This window comes from Nerophis ophidion, linkage group LG17 (genome assembly GCF_033978795.1).
Source record: "Nerophis ophidion isolate RoL-2023_Sa linkage group LG17, RoL_Noph_v1.0, whole genome shotgun sequence".
NCBI lineage: Eukaryota > Metazoa > Chordata > Actinopteri > Syngnathiformes > Syngnathidae > Nerophis > Nerophis ophidion.
Window position 1 is genome coordinate 50,980,101 of NC_084627.1, and position 13,845 is coordinate 50,993,945.

General features: G+C 42.2%; 1 protein-coding gene across 3 annotated transcripts in view; it reads left to right on the forward strand.

The window, feature by feature from the left end:
• cenpe (centromere protein E) overlaps positions 1-13,845 on the forward strand; it is a 54,331-nt gene that overhangs the window by 23,663 nt on the left and 16,823 nt on the right. For 2 of the 3 annotated variants that reach the window (XM_061877151.1, XM_061877152.1), the window contains exons 25-40: positions 1,725-1,832; positions 1,925-2,023; positions 2,131-2,280; positions 5,605-5,832; positions 6,379-6,462; positions 6,624-6,707; positions 6,937-7,125; positions 10,062-10,139; positions 10,303-10,386; positions 10,473-10,595; positions 10,724-10,957; positions 11,288-11,521; positions 11,846-12,079; positions 12,930-13,142; positions 13,253-13,465; positions 13,570-13,791. In XM_061877151.1, the coding sequence (XP_061733135.1) occupies positions 1,725-1,832; positions 1,925-2,023; positions 2,131-2,280; positions 5,605-5,832; positions 6,379-6,462; positions 6,624-6,707; positions 6,937-7,125; positions 10,062-10,139; positions 10,303-10,386; positions 10,473-10,595; positions 10,724-10,957; positions 11,288-11,521; positions 11,846-12,079; positions 12,930-13,142; positions 13,253-13,465; positions 13,570-13,791 (2,577 nt within the window). The remainder of the gene's footprint in view (positions 1-1,724; positions 1,833-1,924; positions 2,024-2,130; positions 2,281-5,604; positions 5,833-6,378; positions 6,463-6,623; positions 6,708-6,936; positions 7,126-10,061; positions 10,140-10,302; positions 10,387-10,472; positions 10,596-10,723; positions 10,958-11,287; positions 11,522-11,845; positions 12,080-12,929; positions 13,143-13,252; positions 13,466-13,569; positions 13,792-13,845) is intronic. The other variant, XM_061877154.1, reaches the window with a different exon arrangement.

Consider the following 13,845-nt stretch of genomic DNA (forward strand, 5'->3'; position numbering starts at 1 on the left):
TAATTTTTTCAATGTCTGTATAAAACCGCTAAGAGAATGCGTACGAGTGTTGCCTTTTGTCAGATGAATGATGACAAACTGGGAGTTTGTTGGGCTTCCGTTCTTGGAACATATCAGTATGTTTTGGTTGCTTCCGCTGACATTCGGAAACGCTCAAAAGTGAAATACTGTGGGACGAAGAAACAAATGGAATAAGGAACAAGTGATTACATGGTTCCCCCCAGCTTGCCAATATACTTGCGTTGGTGGGGGCATGGCTAGGGCTGTGGTCGATGTGAGATCATCATTTGTGTAATCAATGATGCGTATTTTTTTAAAAGGCTCAAAAATCGTATTAGTAGTTACATAAGCGGTAGAAAATGGATGGATAGTTTTCTTATATTTTGCTTTACATAACGATTGCACAATTTTACAAAGGGTGTGGAACAGTGCCAGCTTCTGGTCTGGGCAGCACGGTGAACACGGGTTAGTGTGTGCGCCTCACAATACAAAGGTACTGGGTTCGATCCCTGGGCTTGGGGCTTTGTTATTGGGGAAAGTTCCTGCGTCAGAATAGGGCCTATTGTAGACATTGTGGGGCGACCTATGGCCCGGTCATTAAAGATGCTAACTTTGCTCATTGTGTGGAGGTGGGAGTTTTTTTTTTTTTTTTTCACTTACATGTTTTGAATACTTCCTGATTGACTGGTGATTGGATAAACACGAGGAAAGTATAGGTTGGGAAAATCGATTGATCGATGCGTCATGAATTGGAACATTGACTATTATATGTAAATAGGTGGACATATATTTGAATATTGATTATGTATGTTAAATTAATACAGACTGTTCTAAAATACAGCTTTTGTGTGGACACATGGAGGGAGGAGGAGAGGTTAAACTATGCGAGCCACGGTGCTAAATTAAATTGAATGTTTAGTGGTGAAACCAGAAATGTTTGTTTTGTACACTTCACCACAACGGTAACAACGTTGTACCAAGGAGTAAGCAACTGGATGAGGAAATTGGCTAATTGATAATTTCAAAGATTGAATAATATCCATGTCTTAATGATGATGGAAATAGCATATACGAAGCAATGAAATTCAAGTTTACGGCAATTGGGGTCCATGTGTCTGGGCATTCCGTAGCTTAAGCCAACCTTAAAATTAAAACAAGAATGGGTATTAGCCAAGTAGGAATTTTTATTTTATCAAATGGCAGGCAGCTATTGCGCTCACGTATCTAATCTCACATATTACCTATCTCTGCTGGGCGCACTTGCATCCAAAAACCCAAAATGATGCAATACTGAATATACAGAGGTTTTTATGCATATTAATAATGCAATATCATGCATTCATAATCATATACAATAAAATAATTAAAGATGCATAAATATTTGATTTGTAATTGAATCATAAGATGCCCAATTTACATTACCACCCATAAGGGGAACCGGCTTGTATGCTCTGTGAGTAACACATTCGCTCTGAAGTGTGCAACTTCCGCAGTAAGCAAACTATATAGAGACATATTTAAAACATTAATTGATTGCAGTACTGTAAAAAAACACTTGAGTGGACATTATGCTATGGCTTTTATTAAGATATGTAATCATATGCATTAATAGATGTGGTAAAAATGCTGTTACATCTTCAGTTTTAAATACTTCGTCGCTTACCTTATTTTTGTTTTGTTTTCACTTGGTATACCAGTTGATTAACTATTTGTTCTCTTATCAGGCTGCAGAGACTCAAGATCGTCTGTGCTCTCTTCAAGATGAACTTCAAATGCAAAACCAAAACTATTTGGACCTAATAAAACAAAAGGAATCTGAAGTTGGTGTCTCTGTAAGTGAGCTTTTTAAATGAGCTTTGTTCAATTCACCTAAACTAGTTGAAAACATGCAAGATAACAAACTGTTTTGGTGTTTGATGTGCAGAGCTCTACTGACGAGATCGAGAAGCTAGTCTCTGAAGTCACAGCTCTCACCGCAGAGAGAGATTCACTCAAGGTGGATATGCAAGATAATGTAGAGATGGTGAGTTTTTTTTTTTGCTACTGCTCTGCTAAACATCTTCGTTTCTACCCTAGCATTTTTAAATGTTTGTTGTCTCATAACCCCCTTAAATTAATGTCTTGAAACAGATGATTGAGAATCAAGACGAGCTGAGGGCTGCCCTTGAGAAAATCTGTGCTCTGAAACGCAAGATCAGTCAGTTGGAGGATACCCAAACATCCAACGTGGGAAAGCCTACTGATGACATGACTGCAGAGTTTGGGGAGCTTCAAAAACAAGTAAGTTATTAAAGCTTCTGTAAACAATATTTTATGTCAGGTGACTTTGCGCATCTGACCAGGCGGCTACTACCAGTGATGGATATTGGCATGGAGTATTTTTTATTTTTTTCCTCCACCCATATAGCTATTCAGCTGAAATGACCACCTTGGCCCCTTACACATTTTGAATTTAGTTCACATGAAGAAACAACTACAGACAGTTTTGTGGTTACACAACAATACATCCATCCATCATCTTCCGCTTATCCGAGGTCGGGTCGCGGGGGCAGCAGCCTAAGCAGGGAAGCCCAGACTTCCCTATCTCCAGCCACTTCGTCTAGCTCTTCCCGGGGGATCCCGAGGCGTTCCCAGGCCAGCCGGGAGACATAGTCTTTCCAACGTGTCCTGGGTCTTCCCCGTGGCCTCCTACCAGCTGGACGTGCCCTAAACACATCCCTAGGGAGGCGTTCGGGTGGCATCCTGACCAGATGCCCGAACCACCTCATCTGGCTCCTCTCGATGTGGAGGAGCAGCGGCTTTACGTTGAGCTCCTCCCGGATGGCAGAGCTTCTCACCCTATCTCTAAGGGAGAGCCCCGCCACCCGGCGGAAGAAACTCATTTGGGCCGCTTGTACCCGTGATCTTATCCTTTCGGTCATGACCCAAAGCTCATGACCATAGGTGAGGATGGGAACGTAGATAGACCGGTAAATTGAGAGCTTTGCCTTCCGGCTCAGCTCCTTCTTCACCACAACGGATCGATACAACGTCCGCATTACTGAAGACGCCGCACCGATCCGCCTGTCGATCTCACGATCCACTCTTCCCCCACTCGTGAACAAGACTCCTAGGTACTTGAACTCCTCCACTTGGGGCAGGGTCTCCTCCCCAACCCGGAGATGGCACTCCACCCTTTTCCGGGCGAGAACCATGGACTCGGACTTATAGGTGCTGATTCTCATTCCGGTCGCTTCACACTCGGCTGCGAACCGATCCAGTGAGAGCTGAAGATCCCGGCCAGATGAAGCCATCAGGACTACATCATCTGCAAAAAGCAGAGACCTAATCCCGTGGCCACCAAACCGGAACCCCTCAACGCCTTGGCTGCGCCTAGAAATTCTGTCCATAAAAGTTATGAACAGAATCGGTGACAAAGGACAGCCTTGGCGGAGTCCAACCTTCACTGGAAATGTGTCCGACTTACTGCCAGCAATGCGGACCAAGCTCTGACACTGATCATACAGGGAGCGGACAGCCACAATAAGACATTCCGATACCCCATACTCTCTGAGCACTCCCCACAGGACTTCCCGAGGGACACGGTCGAATGCCTTCTCCAAGTCCACAAAGCACATGTAGACTGGTTGGGCAAACTCCCATGCACCCTCAAGAACCCTGCCGAGAGTATAGAGCTGGTCCACAGTTCCACGACCAGGACGAAAACCACACTGTTCCTCCTGAATCCGAGGTTCGACTATCCGGCGAAGCATCCTCTCCAGTACACCTGAATAAACCTTACCGGGAAGGCTGAGGAGTGTGATCCCACGATAGTTGGAACACACCCTCCGGTCCCCCTTCTTAAAGAGAGAGACCACCACCCCGGTCTGCCAATCCAGAGGTACCGCCCCCGATGTCCACGCGATGCTGCAGAGTCTTGTCAACCAAGACAGCCCCACAGCATCCAGAGCCTTAATAAACTCCGGGCGGATCTCATCCGCCGAGGAGCTTTTTAACTACCTCAGCGACCTCAGCCCCAGAAATAGGAGAGTCCACTACAGATTCCCCAGGCACCGCTTCCTCAAAGAAAGACGTGTTGGTGGGATTGAGGAGGTCTTCGAAGTATTCCTTCCACCTATCCACAACATCCGCAGTCGAGGTCAGCAGAACACCATCCGCACCATACACGGTGTTGATAGTGCACTGCTTCCCCTTCCTGAGGCGCCGTATGGTGGTCCAGAATCGCTTCGAAGCCGTCCGGAAGTCGTTTTCCATGGCTTCCCCGAACTCTTCCCATGTCCGAGTTTTTGCCTCCGCGACCGCTAAAGCTGCACACCGCTTGGCCCGTCGGTACCCGTCCACTGCCTCCGGAGTCCTATGAGCCAAAAGAACCCGATAGGACTCCTTCTTCAGCTTGACTGCATCCCTCACTGCTGGTGTCCACCAACGGGTTCTGGGATTACCGCCACGACAGGCACCAACAACCTTGCGGCCACAGCTCCAATCAGCCGCCTCGACAATAGAGGTTCGGAACATGGTCCACTCGGACTCAATGTCCCGCACCTCCCTCGTGACATGTTCAAAGTTCTCCCGGAGGTGTGAATTGAAACTTTCTCTGACAGGAGACTCTGCCAGACGTTCCCAGTAGACCCTCACAATGCGCTTGGGCCTGCCAGGTCTGTCCGGCATCCTCCCCCACCATCGCAGCCAACTCACCACCAGGTGGTGATCGGTAGAAAGCTCCGCCCCTCTCTTTACCCGAGTGTCCAAAACATGAGGCCGCAAATCCGATGACACAACAACAAAGTCGATCATGGAACGGCGGCCTAGGGTGTCCTGGTGCCAAGTGCACATATGGACACCCTTATGTTTGAACATGGTGTTTGTTATCGACAAACTGTGACGAGCACAAAAGTCCAATAACAAAACACCACTCGGGTTTAGATCCGGGCGACCATTCTTCCCAATCACGCCTCTCCAGGTTTCACTGTCGTTGCCAACATGAGCGTTGAAGTCCCCCAGTAGGACAAGGGAATCACCCGGAGGAGCACTTTCCAGTACTCCCTCGAGTGTACCCAAAAAGGGTGGGTATTCTGAACTGTTGTTTGGTGCGTAAGCACAAACAACAGTCAGGACCCGTCCCCCCACCCGAAGGCGAAGGGAAGCTACCCTCTCGTCCACTGGGTTGAACTCAAACGTACAGGCTTTGAGCCGGGGGGCAAGCAGAATTGCCACCCCAGCCCGTCGCCTCTCACTGCCGGCAACGCCAGAGTGGAAGAGGGTCCAGTCCCTCTCGAGAGAACTGGTTCCAGAGCCCTTGCTGTGCGTCGAGGTGAGTCCGACTATATCCAGCCGGAACTTCTCTACCTCGCGCACTAGCTCAGGCTCCTTCCCCCCCAGTGAGGTGACGTTCCACGTCCCAAGAGCTAGCTTCTGTAGCCGAGGATCGGACCGCCAAGTGCCCTGCCTTCGGCTGCCGCCCAGCTCACAATGCACCCGACCTCTATACATCTGCTGGGGAAAAAACATCTGCTGGGGAAAAAAGCAAATTTATTTGAGAGCTGTGTAGCTGATATTTCATCCATTGTTTTTACCAGTGCGATAATATACCCTTTTTGTGAACAGATAAAGAATTTGAGCGAAGAGCTTGAACGTGTGAAAGTCGAGAGAGATGGCCTGCTTGTCACCAATGAAGCCGGACATGAGACTTTAAAGGATGAGATTCAAAAGCTTTCGTGCAAAGTAATGTCACTCAGTGAAGAGAGGGACCAGCTCCATGAGACTGTTAAGGGACTAAGAGAGGAGAAGAACCAGCTTAGAGATGAGTTGGAGGAAAGGATGGCGATGGTAAGGGTAAATACTACTCATGCTTCTGTACTACCTCTGGGGGGAGGCAGGGCATTATAAAAATAAATTACCGGTACTTACAATTGTCTTAAACACAACAAGAATTTTTTTGGTTTTTATGCTTTAAAAAATTCTAATATGATTACAATATAATTTAAATTTTGTATGAATGTTTTACTAAACCTATTCAGTGGCCTATTGGTTGGCGTGTCCGCCCTGAGATCAGTAGGTTGTGAGTTCAAACCCCGGCCGAGTCATACCAAAGACTATAAAAATGGGAGCCATTGCCTCCCTGCTTGGCACTCAGCATCAAGGCTTGGAATTGGGGGTTAAATCACCAAAAATGATTCCCGGGCACGGCACTGCTGCTCACTACTGCTCCTCTCACTTCCCAGGGGGTAAACAAGGGGATAAGTCAAATGCAGAGGACACATTTCACCACACCTAGTGTGTGTGGGACAATTATTGGTCTTTTAACTTTAACTTTAACTTTACTTTAAATTATATTTTATTCTGAAGGTATTGAAACAAGTTTGTTTTTTCAAATTATAGATTCAGTGCGGATTACAACAAGAACTGCTCGGCTCAGCTGCACAGTCACTGAAAGATGAACAAGAGGCCCAACAAAATATGCAGGTTGGATTCTTTATAAAAATACGGAATGTAGTATATTGAATACTAACCCATACACTATTGTCATATTTCATTTACTCTATTTTGATGACACTTGTTTGTTTTTATTTATCCAAACTAATCGAAGTTGCTATATTGTGACTCGTTTTTTAATGGGATTTTAGATCCAACAGCTGCAACAGAATCTGGAGAAAGCTAAGGAGGAGGTGACTTTATTGAAAACGGAACTTCAAGAATCTCAACAGCTGGTGAGCTTTTACCCTGTGAAATTTAACTTGGAAATATGAGAGCACAAAATTCTGCACCAACGCTGTTTTTTGTTGAATGAATGTCCCGAAGAGGTTGTGCTGCAACTATAGAAGTTGTGATGTAATCATAGGATACAGCCCCATGTTAGTTGTAACAATGTTTGATTAATGTTGCATAGAAACAACTATTCTTTGAAGCGACTTCTGTAACTATTGCCTTCCTTTTTAGACAAAGACTCTAACAGAAGAACTAGATCACACTAAAGCTGAGAAAAATGTCTTACTGGCTGAGAAGGAAGTTAGCTGCCAGAGCTCCGAAGAGGATATTGAGAGTGTCACATGCAGAGTGATGTCTCTCAGTGAGGAATGCTCTCAGTTGCAGAAGACAGTGGAGGATCTCAAAGAAGAGAAACAACAGGTAAAAGCAGAAACAGGATAGGCATGGTATAATTATGTAGTGAAGTCATTTGTAATACTAGACAATTTCCTTTTATATAAACCGTAGTGTGGTAGATCAATAATAAATACATTATTTTTGCTCTTAAGACATCTAGGGATAGCTCGGTTGGTAAAGTGGCCGTGCCAGCAACTTGAGGGTTACTGGTTCGATTCTCGCTTCCGCCATCCTAGTCATTGCCGTTGTGTCCTTGGGCAAGACACTTTACCCACCTGCTCCCAGTGCCACCCACACTGCTTTAAATGGAACTTAGATATTGGGTTTCACTATGTAAAGTGCTTTGTCACTAGAGAAAAGCGCTATATAAATAAACTTCACTTCACTATCATCCAGGAGAAGATGAGTGAGCAGAATCAGTTAAGCTTGCGACAACTGTCAAAAGTTTAAAAATCGTCAAAATCCCCAAGTCCTTTAGTTTTTTTAAAGGACGTAAATATTTGGGATTTGGAAAATATCAAACATGTCTTTTTTTTGTTTTGTTTGGTTTTTCTACCTTTTTTAGAGTGCATTTTGATCAGATGTCATGTGTAAAGTAGTGAAATCTCCTGTTATGCAAATGTGTCCTACTTGAGAATGAACAGGGTTTTGCGGGGAGTTAAAAAGCATTACAGTAATTAAAGGTATTTTGCAAAAATGAAAGCCTTAAATGGCATTAAAAAATAATTACGATGTTCAGGGGCATTAAAAAATGTAATACAATTGTACGACTTGGCCAATCAATAGAACGGGAAATGAACGTTTCGGTCGTTGATAAATTGCTATGTGCGTCTGTTTATTTTCTTTGGCTCTGGCTTTCAAACTGGGCACAAGAAAAATGAACCCAAATGCAGCTAAGATTTACGTAAAAAAGGCGGGAACTTTTGTCTGAGCGTGAAAGGGGTCACATTATGATTTTATTTTTATTTTTTCACCATTTGGAACACTTTATTGTGGTGTACATAACATGTAATAGGGTTTGGGTCCAAATTTTGCATATTTTTTTAAAGACCATCTTCAAGTCGCTTACTGACTGTCTTTTCTGAATGCACTGTTTTTGGGGCGTTTATTTGCGTGCCAAAGCAATTTATGTGCATCTACAAGCCTGTCTGTCCCACAAGAGGATAGAGAAAAATAAGGAATTTACTGACCATATCTTTGGATGACAACTGAAAAAATATCAGTTGTGCATAGCTTCCAATAAATCTTTATCATATTTGGAGATACCACTGACACTCATGTCACAAATTCCAAATGGTTCGTTTGGATAGAGGCTAAAGTGTTTAAATAATATTGCCTCCCTCCCCCCATGGTTTGAATTTAAATTTCTGGAAGTTATTGGGATCCCAAAAAATCAAACCAAAAGGTAAAAGTTGGTTTTGTGTAATATGACCCCCTTTTTAAAGATGATTAGATTTTGACAGATTAGAAAGAACTGTCTTACCTTCAGATGCAGCAGCTGGACAGTGCCATTAACGTCTTTCTATTTAAGTGTCACTGCTAATATGTGTATATTTTTAAAAAAACAAATTTGAGTGAAGAGCTTGAACATGTGAAAGCCGAGCGGGATAGCCTAATTGTCACCAAGGAAGACTGACGTGAGACTTCCCAGGATGAGATTCAGAAGCTGTTGTGCAAAGTAATGTCACTCAGTGAAGAGAAGGATCAGCTCCATGAGACTGTTGAGGGACTCAGACTGGAGAAGAACCATATCAGAGCAGAGCTGGAGGGACAGATGGAGATAAGGGATCTGCTTCGCTATTCATTTTTTGGGGGGCGTGTATGTATACACATAGATATATCATGGCAGGGGCTCCAAAGCATGGCACCTGATGGCCATAAGACGTAACTGAACTTTTTGTCCATTTAATTAAAAATAGTGTTCATGTATGAGATTTAGGGATGCTAATTATTGCCAAAGTAATATTTAAGAGTATTTTTATTAATATTGAAATCATGATTACTGATTGTTGTGTAAACCAGTGTTGGGGTGTGAACGTAATACCATCATGCAATTTGTAATAAAAAGGCTATAGAGAAACATTACCCATATATCAAGAGACAAATATTAGGTTCTTTTATTCTTTAATAATTTCAACTTGTCAGTTTATTACATGTTGCCTTTTTATATTTTTACATTTTGATTGAGGGAGTTTTTTTTTTTTTTAAATAACTATTTAATTTTTCAAGTTATTTACATGTAGATGCTGTATCGGGATGGATCCACTAAGAGTTTGAGCAGAAAGATTGGTATTTTTGTTTTTAAAAATCATTTTATTTTTTATTTTTTTATATATATATATAGTTTACAACATCAGGGAATAAGTCCCTGGACACAGGAGGACTTGAGAGCTTTTCTTTAGTTACTGTATACTAAATTTAAAAACTACTTTGTTTATATCAAACAATTGTATGTAATCAACACAATATTTAAACTAGTTCTTCCTCTTTTAACCGTCAGTAGCACTCACAATAAATACATTGGAAGAAAGTACAATTAATGCTGTTTGTATGGGCTGATTTCATTGCCAATAAAAATCTTTGGCATAAAATGGTGATCGGGACGTTCCTAGATTTGCTTTACGGTGTTGTAAAATGACAGTAAAGATAGTTAGGATTGGAATAGTCATCCTTCTCTGCTCTCTGGGCTTGTCCCCTCTACTACAGGATCAATTCTTTAGAGCTGTCTTAAGTCTGAGCATAAACACATGAAGCATGTTTGGATGAAATTGAAACTTTTATTAGTACAATTGACAACTAAATTGTAACACCTGAATACGTCTTTCAACTTGTTTAAGTCGGGGTCCACGTTAATCAAATCATGGTAAGGGGCGTGATGTCGTTTGAGAGGACCCAGACAGTCCAGTTGTAATGAATTAAATGCCCTGGAAATAAAAAATAATTATTTCTGCTTACTGTAGATGCAGTGTGAGTTACAGAAAGAGCAACTTGTCGCAGCTTCACTGAAAGAAGAACAAGAGGCTCAACAAAACATGCAGGTTAGATTCTCAAATGGATCCAGAATGTACGTCTGGCATACTATCATAATTTGGACTCTGGAAAATGTTTAAGTTACTAAAAATACATTTCTATGATAATGGTGTTTGTCAGAACTAATCAAAGCTGCTATATTTAAAATGATCTTCCTTAATGGGGCTGTAGATCCAACAGCTTGAGGAGCATCTGGAAAAAGCCACAGAGGAGGTAACCCTCTTGAAAATGAACCTTCAGGAAAATCTAGATCTGGTGAGCGTTCTCCCTCCCTAGATTGCTGTAAATAAATAATTTACAGCAATAATATTGAAACTGTTGAATATGTGGTTTATTTATAGGTGATTAAGAGCCAGGCAGAGTCTAGGGAAGCTCAAGAGAAGGTCGGAACCCTACAGGATGAGATCAGCATTCTGAAAAGTGAAACCCAATACACTGGCAAATTTCAAGAGCTTCAAAATCAGGCAAACATTTATTATTGTATTTTTGAATAATGAAGTACATTGTCTTGTCTGAACAGCATTGTTACTGTAATGCTACATCAGGCTATATACAGTTGGGTTTTCTGAACCTTAGTCACACATTCTCACAGGTTCAGAAGCTGGCGGAGGAGCTTGAAGATGTGCGAGCAGAACGAGATGCTCTGCAAACTGAAAGGTTGCTTGAAGTGCAGACTAACAGGGATGAGATGGAAAAACTGATGGCTCATGTAAGCTCTCTCAATGATGAGAGAAATCAGCTGCAAGGCCAACTGGAGGCTGAGAGACAGAAAATGAGTCAGCTCAGAGCTCAACTGGAAGATGTGGCAGGAACATATCAAACTGAGGTTTGTATGAGCCAACTCTTCTAAGTATGGAGTACATTCATTGGATTTGATCAATCCTTGTCCTAGAAACACTAGAAGATCCATTGGCTCAAAAATGGCACGACTGCTCGTTGAGAAGAGCAATACGTGTTTTGATGTTAGTCGTCAAAAGTGTCTGAGTGGCATATCTGTTGTCCTAGCATAGAAGTTATTTCTTCAAATGCACATTGCATTGCTCTGTAATTAATTGCGGCACATCTAACTTCAAATATCATTGCTCTGTTTGATGTAGTCTGAAGATAGCACCAAATCATTGCCAGGTCCTAATTTCTTAGTCACACATTCTCACAGGTTCAGAAGCTGGCGGAGGAGCTTGAAGATGTGCAAGCAGAACGGGATGCTCTGCAAACTGAAAGGTCGCTTGAAGTACAGACTAACAGGGATGAGATGGAAAAGCTGATGGCTCATGTAAGCTCTCTCAATGATGAGAGAAATCAGCTGCAAGGCCAACTGGAGGCTGAGAGACAGGAAATGAGCCAGCTCAGAGCTCAACTGGAAGATGTGGCAGGAACATATCAAACTGAGGTTTGTATGAGCCAACTCTTCTATATAAGTATGGAGTACATTTATTGGATTTGATCAATCCTCGTCCTAGAAACACTATAAGGTCCATTGACTCAAAAATGGCACGACTGCTTGTTGAGAAGAGCAATACGTGCTTTGATGTTAGTTGTCAAAAGTCTGAGTGGCATATCTGTTGTCCTAGCATAGAAGTTATTTCTTCAACTGCACATTGCATTGCTCGTTAATTGCGGCACATCCGAATTAAAATATCATTGCTCTGATGTATTCTGAAGATAGCACAATATCATTGCCAGTTCCTAATTTCTTAGTCACACATTCTCACAGGTTCAGAAGCTTGCAAAGGAGCTTGAAGATGTGCGAACAGAACAAGATGCTGTGCAATCTGAGCGGTCCCTTGAAGTTCAAACTAACAAGGATGAGATGGAAAAGCTGATGGATCATGTAAGATCTCTTAATGATGAGCGAAATCAGCTGCAAACCCAACTGGAAGCAGAGAGACAGGAAATGTGCCAGCTCAGAGCAGAACTTGAAGATATGGCAGGAACATATCAAACTAAGGTTTGTATGAGCCAATTTGTGTGTTGTGATTCCAGTATTGTATTTTTCGGAGTATAAGTCGCACCTCCCGAAAATGCATAATAAAGAAGGAAAAAAACATATATACGTCGCACTGGAGTATAAGTCGCATTTTTGGGGGAAATTTATTTAATAAAACCCAACACCAAGAATATAATTTTGAAAGGCAATTTAAAATAAAGAATAGTGAACAGGCTGAATAAGTGTACGTTACATGAGGCATAAATAACCAACTGAGAAGGTGCCTGCTATGTTAACCTAACATATTATGGTAAGAGTCATTCAGATAACTAACATATAGAACATGCTATACCTTTACCAAACTATCTGTCACTCCTAATCCATAAATCCAATGAAATCTTATACGTCTAGTCTCTTACGTGAATGAGCTAAATACAATTATTTGATATTTTACGGTAATGTGTTGATAATTTCACACTAGTCGCACCCCCGGCCAAACTGAAAAAAAACTGCGACTTATAGTCCGGAAAATACGGTAATTGGATTTTATTGATCTACGTCCTAGAAACACTAAAAGGTCCATTGGCTCAAAAATGGCCCGAATGCTCATTGAGAAGAGCAATATGCGCTTTCATAGTAGTTGCCAAATGTGTCCAGTAAGAGTGGCATTTCTGTTGTCCTAGCATACTTATTTCTTCAACTGCACATTGCATTGCTCTTTAATAGATTGTGGCATGTCAGACTAAAATATCATTGCTTTGTGTGATCTAATCTGACCCTGCAACATCACACCATTTCCAAAAATGTTTGAATGCTGCATAGAAGCAGCTTTACTTTGAAACAACTTCTGTAACCATCGTCTTCCTTCCAGGCAAGTGCTTTAACAGAGGAACTTCATCGCACTAAAGCAGAGAAGGATGTGTTACTGGCTCAGAATGAAGTCAGCTGCCAGAGTTCTGCAGAGGAAATTAGGAGTCTGACATGCAGAGTGATATCCCTAAGTGAAGAACGTGCCCAATTACAGGAGACACTGGAGGACCTCAAGCTGGAGAAGCAACGGCTTGCTGAAAATCACCAGGCTGAGGTTTGTTGCACATAATACTCTACGGTAATCTATTTATTATATATCAGTCTACACATTACTTGATTTGTATAGCTAAGTAGACAAACATGTTTTCTGTCTGTCCTTTGCAGAACATTTCTTTCAGTGAGAAACTCAAAGCAGTTGAGGCAGAGAGAGATGTCCTACTGGCTGAAAAGGAAGTCATTTGCCATAGCTCCGCAGAGAAGATGGACAGTCTTACAAGCAGAGGGAAGTCTCTCAGTGAGCAACATGCCCAATTACAGGAGACGCTGAAGAAGCTCAAACTAGAGGAGCAACTGCTCACTTCAAAGCACCAAGCTGAGGTTTGGTGCACATAATACTCTACGGTTACCTATTCCTTTTTATCAGTCTACACATTGCCTACTTACCTGTACAATAAAGTAAAGGTTTGTTCTGTCATTTGCAGAAAATGTATTTCACTGAGAAACTCAAAGCAGTTGAAGCTGAGAAAGATGCTTTACTTTCTGACAAGGAAGTCATCTGCCAGCGCTCAGCAGGAGAGATCAAGAGTCTGACATGCAGAGTGACTTCCCTCAGTGAGGAATGCGTTCAGATGCGGCAGACTCTTGAAGAGCTCAGAGAAGAGAAAAAAGGGTTAAAAACAGAATTGCAGAACAAGATAAGCATGGTATAGTAATGTGGTTTAATTTGTAATACTAGGCAATTTTCATTTTATATGAAG